Below are 23,241 nucleotides of genomic sequence, written 5' to 3'. Positions count from 1 at the left end.
GCTTCCACCTGTAGCCAGATCATTGTGACGCCAATGTCTTGGACACGTGGAACACCTGCGGGAAAGCAGGGGCGGAGCCATCCTAGGCTGCTGGGTCGGGCCAGGGATACCCCAGGAGATGGGGGGTCAAGGAAAGACCCCAGGGAGTTGAGAGAGAGCGAGAACTACCCCCCTCCCCCCATCCCTGATCTGCTCCAAACAAGGTGAGAGTATGGCACTCCGCTTGCCTTCTGCTCTGGGGTCCTGCTAGGAGGGGTCACCCCACCGCAGTCCCTAGAAGAGGCATGTACTGGGCGGGGGGGGGGGGGGGGAGACGAGGTGGTGGCGGCTCCCAGGCCGCGGGCACAGGCGGAGAAGCGAAGGTGCCCGCTCCGCCCCGGCCGCTGCGCTGCGCTGCGCTGCGGCGCGCACTGGCTCCGCGGGCTGCGATTCCGGCTGGCAGCGGCCGCTGCAGGAAGGGCCTGCTCCTGCGCTCCCCACGCCCCTTCCCTCGCCTTCTGCTGACGCTGACGTCGGGCGAGGGACCTGGAGAGACGCTCCGACCGCGGCCCGGAGGCTCCTGTGGGGGCCGGGGCTCCGAGGTACCTGCCCTCCGGGGCCGGGGCGAGGGCGCGCCGGGCGGGCTGTGTGCTGCAGCGGGACACATCTGGCAATCGGGCCATGGTGGGGCGAGGGCGGGCACCCAGGTTACCCTCCCCTGCCCCCTGCGGGCGGGGGTGACAGGCAGGCCGCCTTCTGGGGCACCTGATCCCGGTGGGGGAAAGCGCAGCAGCCCCTTCCCCTCCCCCGCCTCCTCCCTCAGGCCTGGGAAGGTCTGGAGGATGCGCGCGCCATGAGAGCGTGCGTCAGCCCGGGGAGAGCTGGAGGGACGCGCCCGGGGTTCCGGCGTGCGCTGCGAGCACCTGCATCCACACCCACCCCACCCTCCCGGACGCGGCGGCCCGAGGGACCCCCAAGGCCCTTCTGGGATCACTTGTTGCCGAGTTCACCTGCCGCGGCGCCCGGTGTTTTGCCTTTTCGCTTAAATCCCATTGCGAGGATTTTGGCCGGGGCGGCCGAGAGCAAATGGGTACTTTTTGATTTTCTTTCTTTTTAATGACTAATCCCTGGAGCCCCGAGGCCTGAGCTCGGCACCCTGCGGGTTAGATGCTCGCCTGTCTGACCAGACTGGAGCCAGAGTGCCTGAGCAGGCCAGGTTCCTGAAAACCGTCGCGCGCGCGTTTCCTTTGGGCGCTTGCTGCTGACTCCGCCTTTCCTGCCCCGCGGCTCTTGCAGCTCCTGTTTCCTCTAGAAGTGAGCATATCCTGTTCTTATGCCAGCCTTTCCCCTAGCGGCTCTCGGGCTAACCTTTCCCACTATCTTTTCATTTAAAGTACCTCAAAGCCTCCCAATTGCTCTTCAGGGTCTTTAAAACACTGCGCCCATATGTTGGCATATGGAATTAACTGCTTGGTTGAAGAGAATGATAGTTTAGAAAACAACATACTCACTGCTTTCCTGTAGCATTAAAAATGTACCGGCACAAGAAAGTGTTTTGTCTATTATCCTGAGTGGTAGCCTTAAGTCACCGAAATCTGGGAATTGGAGAAATCTGCAGGGCCAGGGAAATGCTTGTTTGAAAATGCTGTTCAGTAAAGCATTAAGGTCCTGTAAGTTATGACTCATTGAAGATTGGTTCGTGCCCCCATATTTCAGTAAAGTCTCTCCAGAAAAAAAAAATCCCTCAAACTGATTTCTGTGGCTTGCTGGTTGAGATCTGAGATGTGAATTGTTGAGGAGTGAAGTAGCAAATATTTATTATTTTTATCCTTGTTCCAGACTCAGTTTCTGTTGAACACACACACACACACACACACACACACACACATACACACACACACGCACACACACACACACACACACTCATTTTAAAATTGCTTTTAAAGCGATTTTTTAAGCCAAAATTTTTCTTTTTGGGTTTCAGTCTTTATTTTTGAAACACTTTGTAGAGAACACCATTAAGGAACAAAGCCGGTCTGGAATCTTTAACGGCTCAAATACCACAAATATATTTTTTAATTGCAAGAGATGTTACTTGCTTATTTGATCTTTTCTGTGACATAGTTAAATACTTGCACTGTTATTAAAGGTGAAAGCTTAGAACCAGATACATCATGGTGCTGGCATCATACATGCCTGTAATCCTAGCTGCTTGAGAGGCTGAGGGAAGAGGAGCTGGAGTTCCAGGACAGGTGTGGGAAAGAAAGGGCTGGGGGCATGGCTCAAGTGGTAGTGTGTTTGTCTAGATAGGAAACACCAGTTAAACTACATATTGCTGTTAATAATAGTGGAGAAACCTGAGATTAGAAAAACTGACCTTGGGTTCTCCATTCAAGGATCACTGAATGCCAACCACATGGCTGATAAATTGCCTGGTGGTTTATTTTGTAAAGCGGTTCCCTTGCTCCATTTGGTATACTTAAATAGAAATCTCCCTTACTGCTTTCTCTAAGAATCCTTATTGTTGTGCATATCTCTCCTCAGGAAACAAGCAAATTTTATTACTCAGTAGAAAACTTCAACATTGCTGCTGTTTCAAAGTATTTGACTAAGCTACATTCCTTCCCCCCTCCCCACTTCACTGCCCCCGCCCCCAGGACTAAGCAATTTTACCACAGGGAGGTAAGGCGGGGCAACTGTGACAAGACTTACTAGGGTAAACTAGGGTTTATTAGGAAAGGGTGGGGAAGTTTATAGGCCACCAGGGTCTGGAAAGATATTTCCTCTTTACTGGTTGCAGCTGACATCTAGAAACCTAAGAGTAAGTAACAGCATTGTGGTCAGCCCACTGGCCACTGAATGTCCTTTCCATCTGCATTATCAGATTTGGAGAATCTGTGGTCAAGATGCAGTCCACATGTGTTAATAAAGTAGATTACCAGTTAAGGAGTCTTACTTCCACCTCCTCCACACCCACCCAGAAGCTGCTGCAGTAAAGCCTAATAGCCACAGACATTTTCTTTTCTCACATTTTTCTTGATTCCCAATCAGTTGTGTTTCATATTGGAGTCATACCTAGCACTTTGGGAAAGGTATCCAGAACACACAGCTTTTGGATCCTAACTTGATCCTAACTTGGATCAGAACCTATTGTTTACATATCAAGTGTCTTCTGAAAGGTTCATGTGTTCATAGCTTGATCTCTAGTACCGTGTATAGAAGATAAAGTCTTGGGTAAATGATTGAATCCTGGAGGCTCTAACAAAATAAATTGAATCCATTGAGTGATTTTTAATTTGATGATATTATTGGGAGGTGGGGCCTGCATGGAAGAAGCAGGTCACTGCAGAGTATGTCTTTGAAGGGTATATCTTGTACCTGCCCTTCTCCTTCCAGTAGTCCAGCTTCCTGGCTGCCATGAGGTAAGTAAGTAGCTGTGTTCTGCCATGCTCTCCTGCTATCATGTTCTGCCTCATCACACGCAGATGGACGCATCCATCCATAGGACAAAACCTGTGAAACCGTGAACCTTTTAGCAGATAACTTAAGAGCTCTCGAAGTTGCTATTGCCTTATTTTTAGAATTGGACTATCCAACTTAAGGGGTTAGGGTAGAGTTTATAAATCACATATATACATCTACATGTTATTTTCATGGTGAATAGGACTCAAGAATTAGCAATGGATTATTCTTGCACATGTGAATCTTATGTGTTCTCTGTATCTGAAAGGGTTGCTGTTGCTTTACTTGTTATTGGGATTATATTCAATGGTTTTGAACATTTGAGATGGTTTTGCATTAAAACTAAGAGCTTGTCCTTTGGAAAAAAAAATGTACTCTCAAGTTGTACAATCACAATCTATAAAGGTAGGCAATCTATGTTCCAGAACAAAGCTAAGTCTCTGTTCCTATAGAGGTTGATCTTCTAAGCCCTTCAGAGTGATCTGTAAATCAGCAAGAAACTTCTCTGGTCAGCTTGTTAGAAATCCAGAATTATGGTTGATAGAATGCTAGCCAATGAGCGAAAGTGGCAGGTACCTACTTCTAATCTCAGACCTAAATAAAAGAAAAAAACAAGAAACCCCAAATTATTTCTTGCTTATCATCTCCTATTTAGACTCCAGGAATTCAAATCTAAACTAACTGCTTCAAATACTCATTTGGGGCCTGTTAAATGTGAATTATTAGCCTGGCTTCCCCTATCTCCTGTTAACTGCTAAGGGTTCTCCTCTGCTGTTCGAGAATACTGAACCAAACTACCTAGCATGGCACTCCAAATTGGTCACTAGTCTTCTTCCTTAACAAAGAACTTTGGCAAACAAATATGATCTTATTTAGTATTCAGCCTCTTTGAGGTCATCTCCAATCTATCTGATAAGATTAAGACTATAGGCATGATTTGCCCTGGAAAATGCTTATGATGGAACTGTGTTGGAGCCTCCATCAATCCTAGTTGGCTCTACTTTCACTACTCCAGAATCCAAACTTAATATGGGTTTGTGTTTTTGTTTGTCTAGTTTTGGATTACAAAATGATTTTCACAAATACCAACAAATCTCCCCAAGCAAAGATGACTATATATCACAGACCATAGTTTGAAAAGAAAGCCTTCCATCTTGGTGACTGGTATGCCAATTACTTATGATAATTGATTTTGAGCTTCATCATAAAGTAGGGATGATGTAAGCTTGGCAATGTTGAGAAGATAAGCATTGCTGTGGGTAAATGATACACTTTAGTGTCTGAGGAGTGCCAGCTCCCTGTCCAGAGGTAAGCCTAGAGAAAGGGAGAAATGATGCACTACATCATGTACCAATGATGACAATTGTCATATTCTCCCATCTCAGATGTCATCATTCATTAATTCTTTGACCAAATTAGAGAAATGGGTCTCTTTCTCAGTAGGCAACATGTATTTGTTGCATCTATATAGCTTAGAATTACTTTTCCACAAGTGCAGGAAGGAATAGAGAGGGGCACAGTGGGGAGATGAAACCCAGGGCAGAGACACTGACCATACTCAGGCAGGAAAGAGGGCTAATAAGGCCCAAGAATGTTCTTAAAGGAAGTGGTATATGAGTAAAACCTTGAATCATCAGTAGGAATTCAGCAGGTAAACAAGGATTGGGAATGGGAAGAGGATCAGGAGAGTATCCACATGTACTGGGGTCTAGAATACTAGTAGATGGTCTTTTTGTCTGAAACCTTCTGCAAGTGTGTTCTTTAGCAGCTGAGGACTTGTGACAATTGTGATCCTCTGTGAGTTGGGAGGATTGATACACTGATCAGTGTAAACATCAATCTTAATTATGTGCTGGATAGTTGTGGAATTGGAGAAAACAGAGAACTGATTTTCAAAAGGTGTTAAGGAACACTATCAGTGTCAGCGTTAGAACAGATTAGCAGAGAACACATGAAATTGAAGATTGAAAAAAAGTTAAATGTGATACAGTACTATGAAGTGGGAAACACGAAATAGTATTCCATGATGGACCACAGAATGCAGAGATAACAGGCACTATTACTTCTGATTATTAATTAATTCTAGATTAATTCTAGATTTAAAAGTAGGAAGGTCCACTGTATCCAGGTCGTAAGAAAATTTGTATGAGGAATGACTCTAAAGTACCCTAACTCCTTCCCAAGGACACACATTTTAAAATTCACCCCACCACTTACCATCACCACTATCACTCATTCCTGCCTCTGTGTTCCCAGAATAGGGCAGGGATATTGATGTCTGAAACCTAATTGTATGTACAGGAAATTCATCCTCCTGTGTGATAGTTCCTGGGTTAGGCATCCTTCAACAGATAGCAACTAATTTGACAAATGGTATTCCCTCTCTTTATTGGTTGGAACTCTGACGAGTCCTTCAAATAATTGCAGGATTGATTGTGTAGAGCAGCACCATAGTGACAGGGGCTTCGGACAAACTGCACTTGAGCCTGTGATTGGGTGAGGCTTTTTATAGAAATAGTCCATTATCCAAGAGTCATGTGGAGTGGTTAAAAACCACTCAAAAGATAAAAGTAGGCTTGAGTTTACTAGGTATTGACTCAAGCTTATTTTCTCACTTTCAAAATGCAGTGATTGGACCCTTGATAGTGTTGAGAGGTAAAAGTCATGGTATCCAGTATTTCTTCCATGTAACATGCTCAATGAATGGCAAGCCACAGTGGCAGCCCTTTCTGTAGCTTCCTGCTCTATACATACTGTGTTTCACGTGCTGTGTTTGGAACTAAGCCGGAAAACATGAGCTTTAGGGTGCTTTCCCAAAGAGGACCAACAGCTGGAAAAAGGAAATGCAGATGTAATTAGCTTATTGCAGGACAGCAGTGGAAGTACTATTCCATCATGGGGTAGTTTCTGCTTCCATAGAAAGGAAAGGAATGAAGATCTCTTGAGATAGCAGAGCTTTGGAGGAGGTGACAGTCAGTTGAATCTGGAGATAAGTTGTAAGTTGACTCAGTGAATAGAGGAAGGGAAGAGCATCCCAAGTGAGAGAACTGTTGCAAAGTGATGAAATGATAGAGTGTATGTAGAGAAGCTCCATGTGACTGAAATGACTAGAAATTTCTTCTGTATGAAAAACCAGTAGTATTATGAAAGGAACCGAGAGTATGGCAAGTGGGACAGAGTTTGTTTTATTTTGCCAAGAAGTTCAGGATTTTTCAGTGACAGAGAACAGTCGGATTAGATTTTCGTTTGACAGTCATCATGCAGGCCACAGTATAATGAGTGCAGTGGGCAAATAGATACAAGGATGGTGTTGCCCCTGATCATCTACATTAAGCTCTACTTGTAAAGATAGAAAAGGCACATTTCAGGAGAAAGAATGGTGATAACTTGGAGGTGTGGCTGCAAGAGATAGGAAGGAAGTTAAATTCTCTATATAGACTACTCCATGGACTGGTGATTATCATAGGAACTGCACAGAGAATGACTAGATTGTAGATGTGCTTAACTGTGGAACACTGATGTAAACATTGTAGTATCCAAAAGCTACCAGCACAACTATGTTTATCGCAGCATTATTTACCATAGCTAAGATATGGAATTAACCCAGATACCCCTCAGTAGATGAATGCATCAAGAAAATGTGATATATATATAAACACATGCCTCCATAAGAAAGAATGACATCGCCCCATTTGTTAGGAAATGGAAAGACTTAGAAAAAATTATATTAAGTGAAGTAAGCCAGGCCCAAAGAAACATAGGTCCCATGGTTTCCCTTATTTGTAATAACTAGTATATGTCTAGAATAAGCTGAGCAGGTCAAAAGCTATGTACATATGACCTATAAGATGATGTTAAGCAAAATGAACCCCAAGATAGGAACATAAGTGGTTTTTACTTTCTGATTATTGTTTTTGTTTGTTTGTTTGTTTTTTGTTGGTTGTGGGGCCTGAACTCTAGGCCTGGGCGCTGTCCCTCAGCTCTTCAGCTCAAGGCTAGTGCTTTATCACTTAAGCCACAGTGCCACTTCTGGCTTTTTCTGTGTATGTGGTGCTATGGAATCGAGTTCAAGGCCTCATGCATGCAAGGCAAGCACTCTACCACTGAGCCACCTTCCCAGCCCCTTTCTTGCTATTGTTTTTAATATATTTATAATGTATTATGTGATTTTTTTTGGTTTCTTTTGTATGTTCTTCCCCCACAGTATAATCCCTGTTTTCACTGTATTTGATTCTGGTGCCCTGCATCTTGTATATACATTTTTATAATTTGGGGAGGGGAAGGGAAATAACAAAATGCTTAAATAAGGATACCGGTTGCCCATTGTAACAATGAGGTATACAAGACACTATGTTGAAAACTTTACACCTTGGGCGAGGGAGGAGGAGGGGGAGGTAGTTGGGAAGGTGGAGAGGGAAGGGATGGTAGGTGAAAAACAAAGGAGCAGGTAACAATGCTTGATAGGAAATATTACCTTACTCCTGTAACTGTAACCCCTCTGTACAGTATTTTTACAATAAAAAACATATAATAATTATAGTATCCAGGTGAAAATGTGAATCTGGTGTCTGCAGAGATGTTTAATTTTAGAAGCCATCAACATAGAGCTGGTGGTTGTAGCATGGAAGTACGTGAAATTGCCTAGAAAGAAACAGAGTCATAAAAGATAGCTCAGGTTGAATTTGATATGTGTGCATGCATGTGTACACACACATATATGCATGCAAATATACAGAGAGAGAGAGAGACACAGTCCATCCTGAGGCTTGAACTCAGGGCCTGAGTGCTATCTATGAGCTTCTTTTGCTCACAGCTAGCACTCTACCACATGAGCCACAGCTCTACTTCTGACTCCCCCCCCCATTTTATTGGAGATAAGAATCTCACAGACTTTACTGACTGGGCTGGCTTGAAACCATAATCCTGAGAGCTCAGCTTTCTGATCAGCAAGGATTACAGGCATGAGCCACTGGTGCCCAATGGAACCTAATAATATAAAAGCACAGGGGAAGAAGAGCTAACAAAGAAAACAGGTTTAGTGAAAACTGTCTCTAGCACAGTAAAGAAAGGAGTCAGATTGAGTGGGTTCTGAACTCTGAAGAGCGGTAAGAGAACACTAATTTGGGGGCCAAAGAAAGAGATTGTGAGCCTTGGACAGAAAGCAAGGGAGATCTGTTAACTTGAGAAGGAATAATAGATGCTATAAAGTAGAACGAAGAAAAGGTGGGTTCCATCCCTCCTAAAGAGACAGGGGAAAGTATGTGAGTAGTTATGGCCACTGGGCTGTTCGATTTCAAAGAAGTGGAGGGGAGAAGCATGGAAGCCATGAAAGAAAGTGCCCAGTGCAACACCAAGGCCATGGTTCTCAGCTGCAGGAAGAAAGAGTTTCTCCCACCTGCTACTTCCTGAGGCCAGGAGTTTGAATTGCTCTGAACAGAGGGAGGTAGGGATGTAAAGCATGTAAACATTGTGTTGGTGCCAATTTCCTGCTTCTCTCTGAATCTATGTCTTCATGCAATTTCCTGGTTATTCTACCTGAGCCTGTCCTACCAGGTATACACCTAATGACTCTGCCTCTCCTCATCCCCATGTAAACAACCAGGCTGTGCCTTATGAACTGTGGTGCTTGCTATTTCATTCCTTAAACTTATTTTCTGAGAAAGGAGAGAGAACCTGGAAAAGGAATCTTTTTATCTTTTATTGGTTCTCAAGTAACACTACCTAAGTGGTCCATTGGTAGCAAGGGTTCTGGTCATGGGGTACATGAAAATGTGTTTTTCTATCTGCTTACCTTTGCAGTGGAAAGTTTTCTGCCCTTTGCATGGGCTAACTTCATTCTTTACTCATAATGCAGCTCAAGCCCAAACAAGATTTGGTGACCACAACTTAATCAAGGAAAGTCCTGAAACACAGGCCATTTCCAGAGAAGAAGCTGTACTGGTTTGTTTACAGGATTTGTGCATACCATGGACATTTTATAAACCATAGATTGGTGTCTGTTTATTTCAGCAATTTAAGTCTAATGAAAAGAGGCTTACTCTGTGCCTTGGGAAATTTTCTTCACTCAGTCTCCAGACTCAAGTTTCTTTATACATGAAAAGAGGAGGTTGAGCTAAATGTTCTGTAAAAACAAAACAAACAAAAAATATACATATATATTTGCTCTAAGCTAAGAAATCCTATGGAGTTGTAAGAAATAGCTTAGTCATCTCTTTAAGAAGCTTTAAATTATGAAGTTAACCTTAAAGTTTATCCCAGCTGGACGCTAGTGGCTCATGCCTATAATCCTAGCTGTTCAGGAGGTTAGGATCTGAAGTTTAAAGCCAACCTGGGCAGGAAAGTCAGTGAGACTTTTATCTCCAGTTAACTACCAGAAAACCAGAAGTTCCCTTATCTTTTTTTTTTTTTTTTTGGTCAGTTGTGGGACTTGAACTCTGGACCTGGGTGCTGTTCCTCAGCTCTTTAGCTCAAGGCACTTGAGCCACAGTGCCACTTCTGGTTTTCTGGTGGTTTACTGGTGATAAGAGTCTCATGCCTGGGCTGGCTTTGAACCACGATCCTCAGATCTCAGCCTCCTGAGTAGCTAGGATTACAGGTGTGAACCATTGGCTACTTATCTTTTTACTTCTGATGATGTCATTGTATTCCATCCACTTCATAGTTATCATTCACAGGATTCTGATTTAAGACAAGTAGTTTTTTTCTTAATGGATTGGACATTTTTAAAACAATTTATGAAAAAGGTCATTAAGATGCACATATATGATTTTGTGTTTTACAAATGACATCTTTGACAGAATAACTGTCAGATTTTAGGCAGAAAACAGACTAAAGATATCTAATGCAGAATTATTGACCTAAATTAGATAATTAATCCCTAGTTTTTTGCTGATTTTCTTAATGACTTAGACCAAGTCTATTCAAGAAAAATATAATGGCAGCCATAAGCATTATATACATTGTGATATATACTATGTATATCATATATAATATATGATACATAATGTATATTATATATCATATACATACCAATGTATATGATACCAATATATCAATATACCAATATGAGAAACAAATTGTATCAATATAAATTATAGTTTTTACTATAATTTTTTTTACTTTGGCTAAGCATGTGAAATTATCTATTTGTTTCACAAATAGAACACATCTGAATTCAGACAGCCCTACATCAAGCACTCAGGGACCACATGGGGCTGGTGACTGCTACATTGGACAGTGTAGACTTACATGATAAAGTTAAATTATCTCAGATAATTCTTCTGTCCCATTACAGATTTCTAAACTTGGAATCACTTTTAAAAGTAGCATTTCTAAGAGTCTTCCAATTTTTTTGGGGGGGGGGGGCAGTCGTGGGGCTTGAACTCTAGGCCTGGGTGCTGTCCCTGAGCTCTTCAGCTCAAGGCTAACACTCTACCACTTGAGCCACAGTGCCACTTCCGGCCTTTTCTGTTTATGTGGTGCTGAGGAATCGAACCCAGGGCCTCATGCATGCTAGGCAAGCACTCTACCACTGAGCCACCTTCCAAGCCCCAGTCTTTCAAATTTTGTAATTGTATTTTGTAGTTGTAATTTAAGAATAACAGTCTAGGTGGCTCATGCTAGTAATTCTACCTATTCAGGGGGCTGAGATCTGAGATCATTTTTTGAAGTTAGATTGATTGGGAAAGTCCATGAGACTCTTATCTCCAATTAACTACCAAAAAGCCAGAAGTAGAGGTGTGGCTCAAGTGGTAAATCATTAGCCTTGAGCAAAACAGCTCAGGGACTGGGTCCAGGAGCTGAGTTCAAGCCCTAGGACTGCCACACCCCTCACCCCAAAGAAAATAACACTTATTTCTATTATTTAACCAGGATCTCCGCAGGAGGTGGAAAGGAAAGTATTTTGTTATAGAAATTGTTTAAGGTCGTTGCCTGACTAAAATTGTCCTTTGTCTTTGCTTTTTGAGATAAAGTTTATAGGAAAAAGACTACCATAAATACAGATTAAAATCTATATGCTAAATTTAAATTGGCATTTGAAAGTTATATAAACCAATCTAAACAATATAAAAGTAAATATAAGCCTATATTGCAATTTTCTTTTCTAGGCAATTGGGTTTTTTTTTTTATTAGCAAAAGGAAACTATTGTCTCTTTTTGCTGTTTTTGGTCTGCAAATCCATTTTTTGTATGACTAGTTCTTGCAGATTTCTTTCAGATTTGTTGTTTGCAAATGCCAGCATCTTAGTCATTACCGCTTTGATTTTTGTTTGAAGAGAAAATTCAGGTGGATTGCCTTTATAAAGTAAGACTTTAAGCAAAAGAAAGAGGAGCACTGAACCACACCTCTTGTGATGAGTTTGAGTTTTGTCATTTATTTTGGTGTTTATCTTGTTTTTAATTTGTTTCCTAAGGATATAGGCAATGTGTTAGATAATGTGAAGGTTGAAGATGTTAACATTTTAAAGAATAGTTGACTTATTTTTCCTTGGTTTTGTTATATCCAAATTTTTCCTGTGAAAAACATCTTTTGTAATAGAAGAAAAGGTTGAGATGAGCACTGGGTAGACTGAGTAATGAATGTTTCATTCCAGCATTTCTCTCGGTGAACCTGACCTTGAAGCTAACCTTAAACAAGACATCTGCATTTTTACTATCCCAATTTCCTCATCTTTAAAAATCTGTTGCAGCCCAATATGGTAGGCTTTAATCCCCAGCACTTGGGAAACTGAAGCAGGAGGCTTCAGTTGAAGGCTGCCCTAAGGGGGAAAACCAAGGGGAAGATGTTATATTCTTATTTCTATGCTTTCTCTAAGATATGTCTCTGAAAAGAATTGAAGCCAAGTATATAGATTTTGTGACTAAGGGCATCTTAGATGCTTGCTGTCCTGTCTACTGTTCTGCTGATGAGCAAAGTCAAGGCAGGTAGGTGAAAAGGATTTGAGGAGGCACAGACATGTCTCATGGTCATGGTGGACAGACTGTTATTTATATTGGGGGGTATATTGGGAGGTGTTCAAATATTTACAGTAGTATATGATTTTGGTAGTCTTAGGGAGGCAGTAAGCTTAATTATTACTCGCTCATACTTTAGCATCTGAGCTGTTTTGAAATACAAATAAAATAATCTAGCTGGGCACCGGTGGCTCACGCCTGTAATCCTAGCTACTCAAGAGGCTGAGATCTGAGGATCGCAGTTCAAAGCCAGCCCGGGCAAGAAAGTCCATGAGACTCTTATCTCCAATAAACCACTAGGAAACCGGAAGCGGCGCTGTGGCTCAAGCAGTAGAGTGCTCGCCTTGAGCTGAAGAGCTGAGGGACAGCGCCCAAGGCCAGAGTTCAAGCCCCATGGCTGAGGGAAAAAAAAAAAATAATAATCTTAGCTGGGTACTGGTGCTCATGCCTGTAATCCTAGCTGCATAGGAGGTTGAGGTTTAAGGATCACAGATGAAGTCAGCCTGGACAGAAAAATCTTTGAGATTCTTATTTCCAGCTAACCACCAAAAAGTTGGAAGTAGAGCTGTGGTTCAAGTAGTAGAGCACCAGCCTTGAGCAAAAAAGTTAAGGGACATCACCCAGGCCCTGAGTTCAAGCCCCAACACACACACACACACACACACACACACACACACACACACACACACACACACACACACACACACACACACACACACACACACACACACACACACACACACACACACACACACACTAAGATCCCCCAAGTCATTAACATAAAATCACCCAGGCCCTGAGTTCAAGCCCCAACACACACACACACACACACACACACACACACACACACACACACACACACACACACACACACACACACACACACACACACACACACACACACACTAAGATCCCCCAAGTCATTAACATAAAATACAGATTTTACTAGTAAATTGCATCTATAGAGTTCAAATAAAAACTCATCATCTTCTAGATGCCTGTTTTCCTCTTGTGAGACTTGCTAACTCATAAAATTAAGGTGTGATCCTGCTTCACATTTACTTGTGAGTTTATACAATGTCAAAAATTATTTGTGGGAGGCACAAGACTAGAAAGAGAATTCACTACAATGCTCAAAGTAAACATAACCTTATGAAAATCTGAAGGAAAACCTATGTCATGTCTGAGAGATATTTTAAAAATCCATAAAACCTACTCCAAATTATCTTAATATTTTGCTGTTGCAAAGATTAACAAAAGCTAACTTGGCTTCCTAACCTACACCTCAATCTCCCTTTCTCAACAGCTTGAAGACACTATCTGATGAACCAGGATTTTAAAACAATCATGAACGCAGTTAATTATGCCTAGAGAAATTCTTCTAGGGTTGTTTTGTTTTTGTTTCTGATAAAACACCTTTATACTCCAAACACACTTCTCATAAGAAATTATAAAAATCATAATTGACCTAAAAGTATGAGAAAGAAATCTAGGGGATATAAGATGGAAACATACTCTACCAAAGTAAATACAGACCTATTTCTTTATTAAATTTTTTTTTAGTCGTAGTAGGTTTAACTCCAGGGTTTTTATTTATTTGACAGGTGCTCTACTGTTAGCAACTGTTTCCAGTCCTATTTGCTCTGACTGCTTTTGAGCTAGGTCTTGCCTTTTCTCCAGCTTGGACTATCATTCCTCCTGTTTAGGCTTCTCACCATAGACAGGAGGACAGGCATGCTCTACCATATCCAGCTCATTCCATTATTTTTTACCTTGGTATCTAGAACTTCTACAAAATTGTATTTCTTCTGTTCATAAGGCGAACAGAGAAGCCTGCATGGAGGTCCTCACCTCTGATGCTAATTGGCTTTGTGTTACCAGGCTTTTATGTCTCTGGGTCTCAAAGGGAAGGAAATTACTTCATTCCATTGTTTTTCCTCTCTGTTCTGCTCTCCTTTGTGGATTAAATTTATTGTGAAACTACAGAGCAGAGAAATAAACCTAAAGACTGTGTCCTTTCAGGTCACTTGCATAGCAGTAGCAGGTGTAATAAACTGGCAGAACCATTTCTGCTTCTCTAAAGACAGGTTAAGTATACTTTTGTGAAGTGATTGGCTCACCTGTAGGATTTATTGTACGAAAAAACATAATAGTGAAAACTGGTCATTTTCTTCAGAGGAGAGGATATAAATTAGTCTTATCCAATTGGAAGCAAAAGCCAAGAGACATTGTTACAAACTTCAGTGTTTGTGGTGGATGCCTTTAGTGACTGGCTTCTGTTTTCTCTGACCTATCACTTGGTCTATAAGTTACAGATGCATTAGAATAGAATCACCATGCTGTTCGATTGCTGAAGAATTTTATTCTCTGTGCTCTCTTTCCATATAACTCCCTAGTCCACACCCTCCCCCATCCTTTGCCTGATCAGAAACTGCTAGTTTTTCAAAGATATAGCCCAGATGCCATGTAGGAATCCAGTTCTGTTCCCTCTTCTCGATAATAAGGGGACATTTTCCCTTATTGTGGCCTTGTTCCACCCCACAGCTAGCACTGCGCCTTCTCTCACAGCAGATCTCTTTCAGATGTACACAAATAGCACCACAGTCTGTGATACATAGTGATGGGAGATTATTCTGCTTATCATCAAATATAAGAAATCATTGCTTGTGAGGCCTTACCATTTTATGTTCCATGAAAAACAAAAGTGTCTGCCAAATAGTTGATGAGGTTGTGATTTTAACACAAATCCATTTTCAGGAATGTCGAAATGTCAACAGACTTGCATCTCAGCTTCTATGCCATGTGGTGCTACGAAGCTAGCATTTGAGTGACTTCTCTATGGGATGGTTCTAAGGGACCACTTTGTATCCACATGGCTGCAAGATGGTCTGCTTTCTTGAAAAGTGTGCTGCTTATAGGAAAAAATAGCAGTAACAACACAAAAACCCAGTCCATTTCCTCAAAGAGAGTTAAATGCTGTTGTGCACAACGGAACTGAAGAGCTCAAACATAGTGTCAGTTTTTGTCTACACAATAGAAATTTTCAATAAATTAGGAGAAAATTACAAAATTTTCATTGGCTCAGATCTGCAACTCAAGAATTTCTACCATATGCCACATGCAGACACAAGGAGGAAGGATTGTGGATTCAGCTCATTCTTGAAATAGCAGAAAAAAAACTCACTGAACAGGAGAGAAAAATTCTACCACCTAAGTTGGCACAGTAATTAACTTTAGATGTGAAACTTTTGTGGGTCGATGAGTACCCAGATGATAAAATGATGATTGGTCTTACCTTTTCCTGTGAATAAGTGTTGGCTCAAGAAAGTTAGGCTCTATGCCTAAGTTAAATATAGTCAGAGATATCTACCACTCACTGTGGAAGTGAAGGGTTCAGAGGAAAGGGTTCTAGGCCAGAACAAGTCTTCATTGCAGCTGAAGACAGCCCATATGAAATGAGAATGTTCTCTCATGCTTCCAAGGAGAGGAATCCAGTACGAGGGCTCCAGGCAGCCAAAGATAGACTTTACTTTTCATCAGTGAGTCAAAGTCCATGTTTGCATTAGCGTCTGTGAGCCTTAATGGAGTGGGAAAAAACTTCTATGTCCAAGCTGTTCAATTTGCTAAAAACGGCCTTGAAGTACCTTGAAGTTGTAATGACAAAGAGGGTAGTTATTGCTGTTTTTCCAGTTCACCTGGGTGATTAAAAATAAGGGCTAAGGGGCTGGGAAGGTGGCTCAGTGGTTGCCTTGCATGCATAAGGCCCTGGATTCGATTCTTCAGCACCACATAAGCAGAAAAAGCCAGAAGTAGCAATGTGGCTAAAGTGGAAGAGTGCTAGCCTTGAGCTGAAGAGATGAGGGACAGCGCCTAGGCCCCGAGTTCAGGCCCCATGACCGACAAAATAAAACAAAATAAGGGCCAAGCACAGAAAGTATATGTAAAGAGGATAAGTGGAGGCTAGGCATGGTGAGGTACATCTGTAATCCCAGCTACTCCAGAGGCAGAGATAGCGAGAATCAAAATAAAAGGTCAACCCAGATAAAATGTCATTGAGACTCACATCTCAACCAGCCAGCCAGGCATGCTGGCTCACATACATAATCCAAGCTTTTTAGGATGTTTAAGGTTGGAGAATTTTAGTTCAAGGCTGTTCTTGGGCAAAATTGTGAGGTCCTATCCAAAGAAAACCAAACAAAAAACCCACCAATAAACCAAATACATAAGAAGCCTGGGTACGTAACTCAAGTGGTAGCGTGCCTACCTAGCAAGTGTACAAGTGTTTAAATCTCGTGTCAAAATAAAAGGAAAGTCAGCATAATGACTGCATGAAACTTGATTATGAAATCTGAACTCAGTATCCCTCCTTATTCTCTCAGTCAGAAGGGTGTGGCCGAGGGCAACTATGATTTTGGTGCTTCTCCTAGTACCATAAGGCAGACATATTGCAACTCCATCTAGGGACTGCATGGCAAGTCTCAAGGGGGTAGATTGCCCATCATTGGCCAGATGCCAATCTCTGAACAGAAAGCATCTTTCTCCTTTCCTTCTGTTCTAGACACAGAGCATACCTCCGAACTCATTTCCATTTTCCCAGGCTGATATATCCATAACAACTTGCTTTTCCTATCTGCTGACTTGTATGAGTGTATGTGCTCTACTTCTATGCACAACTGCTATGCCTTCCTGGAGGGGACAGAGTTTCACTGTGAAAGACAGACATTCATGAGGAAGAAGAAAGTTCACAGGGACAAAACTGGTGCTTTTGCCTTTTGTCATCACAAGCAACTTGACAATTGCTCTCCTTGGTGTTATCTCCCAAGGGAAGATGGTCACAGTGGAACTTTTCTGTGCCATTAGAAAGCTCCAGATATGATGCTGTTCATTTTGGGATTGTTTTGTGAGTGGCAGAAGGGGAGAGATGGTTTCCTTTGAAAATTCTGCATTCAAATATTGGCCAATCATAGCCTTTTGGCCATTTTCTAATGATATTTTTACCACAGAATTTACACATTTGGAAAGTCGAGGTTTTTATTATATATGTCAAGGGTCTCCTGACTCTGGAATGTATGCTTATATGTCTATCTTTACTGCTTAGACTGTCTAATACTGTACTCAGTAAGTTCATGAGACTATTGAGTACTTAATGTCTGATTTGAGATTTACTGTAAGTATAAAATGTATATCATATTTCGGACTTGGTACAAAATGAGGAATTAAAAACTATGTCACTGGTAATTTTTATATTGGTTACATATTGAAATAATATTTGATACATATTAGTTAAATAAACAATTATAATTGTTTTTACTATTACTTTTTACTTTTTCAATACAGCCATTAGATATTTGGGTGGTACCAAGGTCTTTATGGCTGGCATTCTACCATTTGAGCCATACTTCTAGCCCTGGTTTTTGCTGGTTATTTTGGAGATGGAGTATAGTGAATTTTTCTGCATGGGCTAGCCTTAAAGCACAGTCCTCCAGATCTCAGCCTCCTGAGTTGCTAATTACAGCATTATCACCCAGTCTATAAATCATTTAAATTTCCCTGTGTAACTCATAGTATTTTTCTATAAGACAGAGCTGATCTAGATTATAAGGACCTTTAGGCTGTGGGCAATACCTGGTACATATGAATTCCATGCTCAATGCATGTTTGATAAATGAGGCTATTAAACTGAAGTGAAGGGGATAAAGATTATAGTAATTTTTTAAACTTGTAATGATTTTAACACTGGGTTTGGAAAGTGACAAAGCAAGATGAGATGGGTTATGCTAGCAAGTCTTAAGATGTTTATTGTCTCTGGTATGAAACAGATGTTAGGAGAGGATCACAATAGCTCAGTAGCTATGTATGACCATATAAAATGATGTTTATTGAAATGAACTCCAAGAAATAGAACAAGAGGGTCTTTTTATTGTACTGTTTACAATTATTTCTTTTTTCTTTCTTTTTTCTACTTTGGTTTATTCCCTGTTGTCACTGTTTTTTATTTCTGTACCCTTTGTCTTGTATATGTTTCTCTGATTTGGGGAAGGAAAGGGGAATCACAGAAATGGTGAGGTTTCGAAGGGTGAACCAATGCAACAGTGATATGCACTAGACATTATATTGGAAATACTTTACAACTTAGGGGCGGGGGAAGAAAACGGGGAGGGGAAGTGGGAGGAAATGAGGGAGGAGTAGCACTGTTCAAAAAGAAATGTATTCATTAACTTACTTGTATAACTGTAACTGCTCTGTATATCACCTTTACAATAAAATAGCCAAATTTATAGAATCATAGTACAATGGTAGCTACTAGGGGCTGAAGTGGGGGAGAGGGGAAATTGCTCTTCATTGGATATATAGTTTCAGTCAGTGCAACATGAAACCATCCTAGAGATCTGTTGTTCACCAGGGTGCATAAAGTTAATAATACTGCCCTATGCACTTCAAAATTAGGAGAGAAAGGCTAAAGGTGTAGCTCAGAAATAGAGTGCTTACCTGGCACCCATAAAGCTAGGTAAGCTGGTTCAGTCTCCAGCACAAGTAAACTATCCCAATAGCTTCTAATGAAATCAAACTCAAGGCAAGAGTATAATTTAATTTTTTTTTAATGAGAGATTTTGTTGGAAATACTGAATTAAAATAATGGTGTTCTTGCAGAGAAGTTGTGCGCGTATGAGAAAACTGTGAGCTAGTGAGTTCTGATGGCACTGAGGGAGGGCAGTGCATACTCATCCTGAATGTTGTTCCCAAAGCAACTGGTCCAGACACTGGCAACCATCCAGCAGGTGGGGTGCTGCCATTCAGAGGCATCTGAATACTTTGAATTGTTCCTTCTTTCATTCTCTCATCCCTGTGTCAGAAGCTTAGAATTTTATCACCTTAATTTATTTCCCTTCAAATGTATTTTTAGTTATTATATTTTGTTATTATTATCAAACTTACTTTTTTTGGGGGGGGGAATTTGTACATGCTAGCTGAGTACTCTTATCACCATGCTAACTCCCCAGATTTTAAAGCAGTTTTTAAAAGCTTGGGAAAGCCCTAGTCACATTTAGGGGTTGTTTTAGATGCAGGGAGAATGATCAGGTTTTATAGAGCATGCCATCGTGTTCATATGCTTAGCGCTGACGTGGCAACAGCCAGAGGTTCTATGTCTGACCAGAGGCCTTGTCTTTGTGTAGTGCGCTCTCTAGTCTCTCCAGTAACTACTAAAGTTTAATGTAGAGCCTGGCTAGTTTGCATAAGGGAAGCAAACAAAGTGACTGGAAAAAGAATGAAGTGACAGATTTACTAATGAAATAAAATGACAATAGTAAGCTAATAAATACGTCTTTCCCCATTGAATCTTTCTTGGTATCCAATTCTAGCCTATTAAGTCTTTTTTTTTTTTTTTTGTGGGTTAGGGGGACTGAACTCTGGGCCTGGGTGCTGTCCCTCAGCTCTTTAGCTCAAAGCTAGGGCTCTATCACTTGAGCCACAGCGCCACTTCTGGCTTTTTCTGCTTATGTGGTGCTGAGGAATCAAACCCAGGACCTCATGAATGCAAGGCAAGCACTCTACCACTGAGCACCTTCCCAGCCCTCAAGTCTTTTTTGTTTAACATGTGGGTTTTTAGGTATTTGTGCAACATATTAGTTTATTGCTTTAGGACATGGAATATGACATATTTCAAATCTAATAAAGAGGCTTACAAATATAATCATTACCTACTTTAATACAAAGAATGGTACAGATAACAGCTAAAGCTATTGTGTACCTTCTTTAGATCACCTCTTCCATCCTCCCTGTACTTCTAGGTCTGCTGCCTGGAACTTGGTGTATATTATTTTTCAAATACTGCATATCAAGACAATATATGTTGTGCCATTAATATGTCCAATATTGATGGGGTTGTGTGTGTGTGTGTGTGTGTGTGTGTGTGCCAGTAAAGGGACTTGAATTCAGGATCTTGAACTTTCACTTAGCTGTTTCACTCAAGGCTGGTCCTCTTCCACTTGAATCACACCTCTACTTCTCACTTTTTGATAGCTATTGAAGATAGAGTCTCTCGGATTTGTCTGCCCAGGCTGGCTTCAAACTACTATCTTCAGATTTCAGCCTCCTGAGTTGCTAGGGTTGCAGGCAGGAGTCATCAACACTCAGCTTAATACGTATGTTGTATGTATCACTTAGAAATACATTTAATTTTTATAAATGGAATGAAACTGTTGATGGTTTTAATATTTTACACAACTAGCCTCATCACAGTTCAATCCATATTTTTCTTTTGTTCTTTATTCAAACAACTCTTTCATAAAAATATGATCATTATAGATTTAAAGATTTAAAAGGTAGACCTTCATTATTATATATTTGCATATATCAGTAATTTGTATTTTGCATGTTTTAAACTTCATATAAATGATAACATCTGATGTTGCTTTCTGATTGTTATTATTATTAATGTTAACATCTTTTCTGTTTCTTTCTAAAGCTTTATTTATGATATTTCTTCTGGTGTTTCCTAGCTAGGCACTACTAATGTGTTGTATTCTGCTAAAATGTTTGGCCCCTATAATGCAACTAGAAATTGCTTAGGTTGAAATTTTTATATAATACAATGTGTAACTGTTAAATATATTTCTTTTATTTCAGGTTTAATATAACATATCCTATCATGTGTTTTCCTTGCCCCTTCTCCCCAAATCATCAACAGTAGAATAAAAAAAAGAAGAAAACATGTCAGGACACAAATGGTAAGTAGTTTACTTTCTTTCCTACTCTGAGCTTTGCTAACAAAATAGAATTCACATCATTTATGCTCAATAAATATTGACTAAATGGAAAAATTAAGAGATGCATTCGTAGTAAATAACCTATTTTCTCCTCTCCAATGTAAACTATAGTGAAAAGTAAGAGATAAACATTCTAAATTCATATCTAATGTGTTTTCTAGGAAATGTACTTATGTTTCCATTTTCTCTTGGGAGTATAATATTGTTTATAGCTTCGTAACTTGATGCATTTTGGCACTTTCTTACTCATTACTCCCGTTGTTAGGTGTGTAAAAGAATTTTATGTAGTGTATCTATGAAATAAAGAATGATTTTACAATCACAGAGTAAGTACTCAGATTAATTTAAGTCATAACTTCCCTTTGTGAACATTCAGAAGGCAATGGTGGTTGAAAATATATGATGCTGAGTAAAATAGACATGGAATCACACATGCTAGTTAGCTTTCTCATTCATGTACCTATAACACATTTGAATAGCATTTTACAATTCTCAAAAGCTCTGGAGTAGCTTGGGTAATGTTTCTGAATCCTTTAAAGCCCTGATCCACCAAGCCGGCACATCTTTGTCAAGTTTTATATTCTTTAATTGGCATCATGAAAAAAAGTGCAGTAAATAATTTCATTTTTCAGATGTACAGTTAATCACACTAAGGAATTTACTTTTCAATCCTTTTCCTCTCATTTCAGAAGCATTTATAATCTGTCAGACTTTATGACGTATCTTCACAGCAATGAATTTTAGATAGTAATAAGTAAATGGCTAAGGGATTTAATTTCCCTGAGTCTTCCCACTTGATGGTCATCTGAGAGCTGTGAGGATTATTTCTGTCATTGTTTCATCTTTCTTCTTTATGGCTATGAGCTGACTTCATCTTATGGTCCTTGGAGTGACTACCTTACCCTGCCAAGAGGCTCAGCCAAATAGTAGTCTCAGAAAGACTGTAAAACCCTAAGAAGTAGGTCCTTTCCCAGGCTCCTTCTGCCACTTAGTCCATTTCATAGCTCACTACTGAGTGCACTGTGATCCCAGCTACTCTGAGTGAGATTCCTAAGCCATTGACACCTTAGGTTCCTTATTTATTAAATGACAGATACTGGGGGTAGCAATTCACTAGACTTCTAAAGTCCCTTTTCCTTTCAAAATGGATGATATTTTATGGTTAATCCATGACCAACAACAACAACAAAAAGATAGAAAGAAGTCCATCTGTCTTCTCATTTTTATTAGCATATATTAATTGTTCAAGGGGACTCATTGTGTTATTTCCATGGATGCTTGCATATAATTTTGACTCCTGAGAATCCCATTCCTGTGAAATTACCATACTCTGTGGGGTAGAGTGTTCTTATGTGCATGTTATATGTAATTGATATTTTTATCCTGTTTTCTCTGACATGAGGTCATAATAAAACTTTTAACTAATGTAAAAATATATGAGTTGACCTTGAAGGTCTCATACTCTTCTTTCATCACATTCATCAGTAAATTTTAACATAAGCAATACAGGATTACTCACCTTACACAGTGTTGGACAGCAGCTCTCTAGGAGTTTCTCATCTTGTAAATTCTGAAATTTTATGCCTGTTTCTTTTACCAGCTCCAGCCACTGTGCCACACTCTGACACTGAGGTTGACTATTTTAGATTTGTCTGTAACAGATTTCAGACATGCTGCAGTTTAGCCTCTTATCTTACTCTTCTGCTATCACTTCACTGTTAGCATTATGATGTAGTGTGCTGAATGCGCCGGTGTCTGGCCTTATCTCTGACTTACTGGGGTGCCTGAGCCAGTCTCCTGCTTTGCTTGGCCTTATTTTCTCCACTTCTAAGAGGAAAGCACCCAATTTGCTGATACTTAAGTTCTCCTCAAGGTTTTTATTTTCTTGAGTTTCTATAAAAGCTTCTAAATATCCTCACTCTAAGATTTTTGGAGTAAGTTAGGCTTCTTGGTATAATGACCATATTGATAGTACTTAAATGCTTTTTATTGATATAAATGTCACATTTAGCTAAATTACTTCATACTCTAACATTCTGATTGTGATGAAAGTCATGAATAATAATAGTTCTTTAAAT

General features: G+C 40.4%; 1 protein-coding gene and 1 long non-coding RNA gene across 8 annotated transcripts in view; one reads left to right on the top strand and one right to left on the bottom strand.

Annotated features, from left to right (window-relative positions):
- The first annotated feature begins 62 nt into the window (after positions 1 to 62).
- The window catches only part of Ica1 (islet cell autoantigen 1), a 144,912-nt gene continuing 121,733 nt past the window's right edge, over positions 63 to 23,241 (top strand). Inside the window, exons 1-3 of one of the 7 annotated variants that reach the window (XM_069996567.1) lie at positions 63 to 203; positions 20,418 to 20,539; positions 21,024 to 21,124. In XM_069996567.1, coding sequence (XP_069852668.1) covers positions 21,108 to 21,124 — 17 coding nt within the window. In that variant the 5' untranslated portion in view covers positions 63 to 203; positions 20,418 to 20,539; positions 21,024 to 21,107. Of the gene's footprint in view, positions 204 to 458; positions 582 to 20,417; positions 20,547 to 21,023; positions 21,125 to 23,241 lie in introns of those variants that run through there. The other 6 variants (XM_069996564.1, XM_069996566.1, XM_069996563.1 and 3 more) reach the window with 6 other exon arrangements.
- Positions 3,353 to 22,810, bottom strand: LOC138809716 (uncharacterized). The gene is made up of 3 exons (XR_011366930.1): positions 22,683 to 22,810; positions 9,480 to 9,562; positions 3,353 to 3,492 (listed from the first exon to the last, which is right to left on the bottom strand). It is a non-coding gene; the product is annotated as an uncharacterized lncRNA (long non-coding RNA).

The sequence above is a fragment of the Dipodomys merriami genome, unplaced genomic scaffold, assembly GCF_024711535.1.
Source record: "Dipodomys merriami isolate MVZ:Mamm:240054 unplaced genomic scaffold, mDipMer1.0.p SCAF_5, whole genome shotgun sequence".
In the NCBI taxonomy this organism is placed as follows: Eukaryota; Metazoa; Chordata; class Mammalia; order Rodentia; family Heteromyidae; genus Dipodomys; species Dipodomys merriami.
This window is presented reverse-complemented; position numbering and strand designations above follow the sequence as displayed.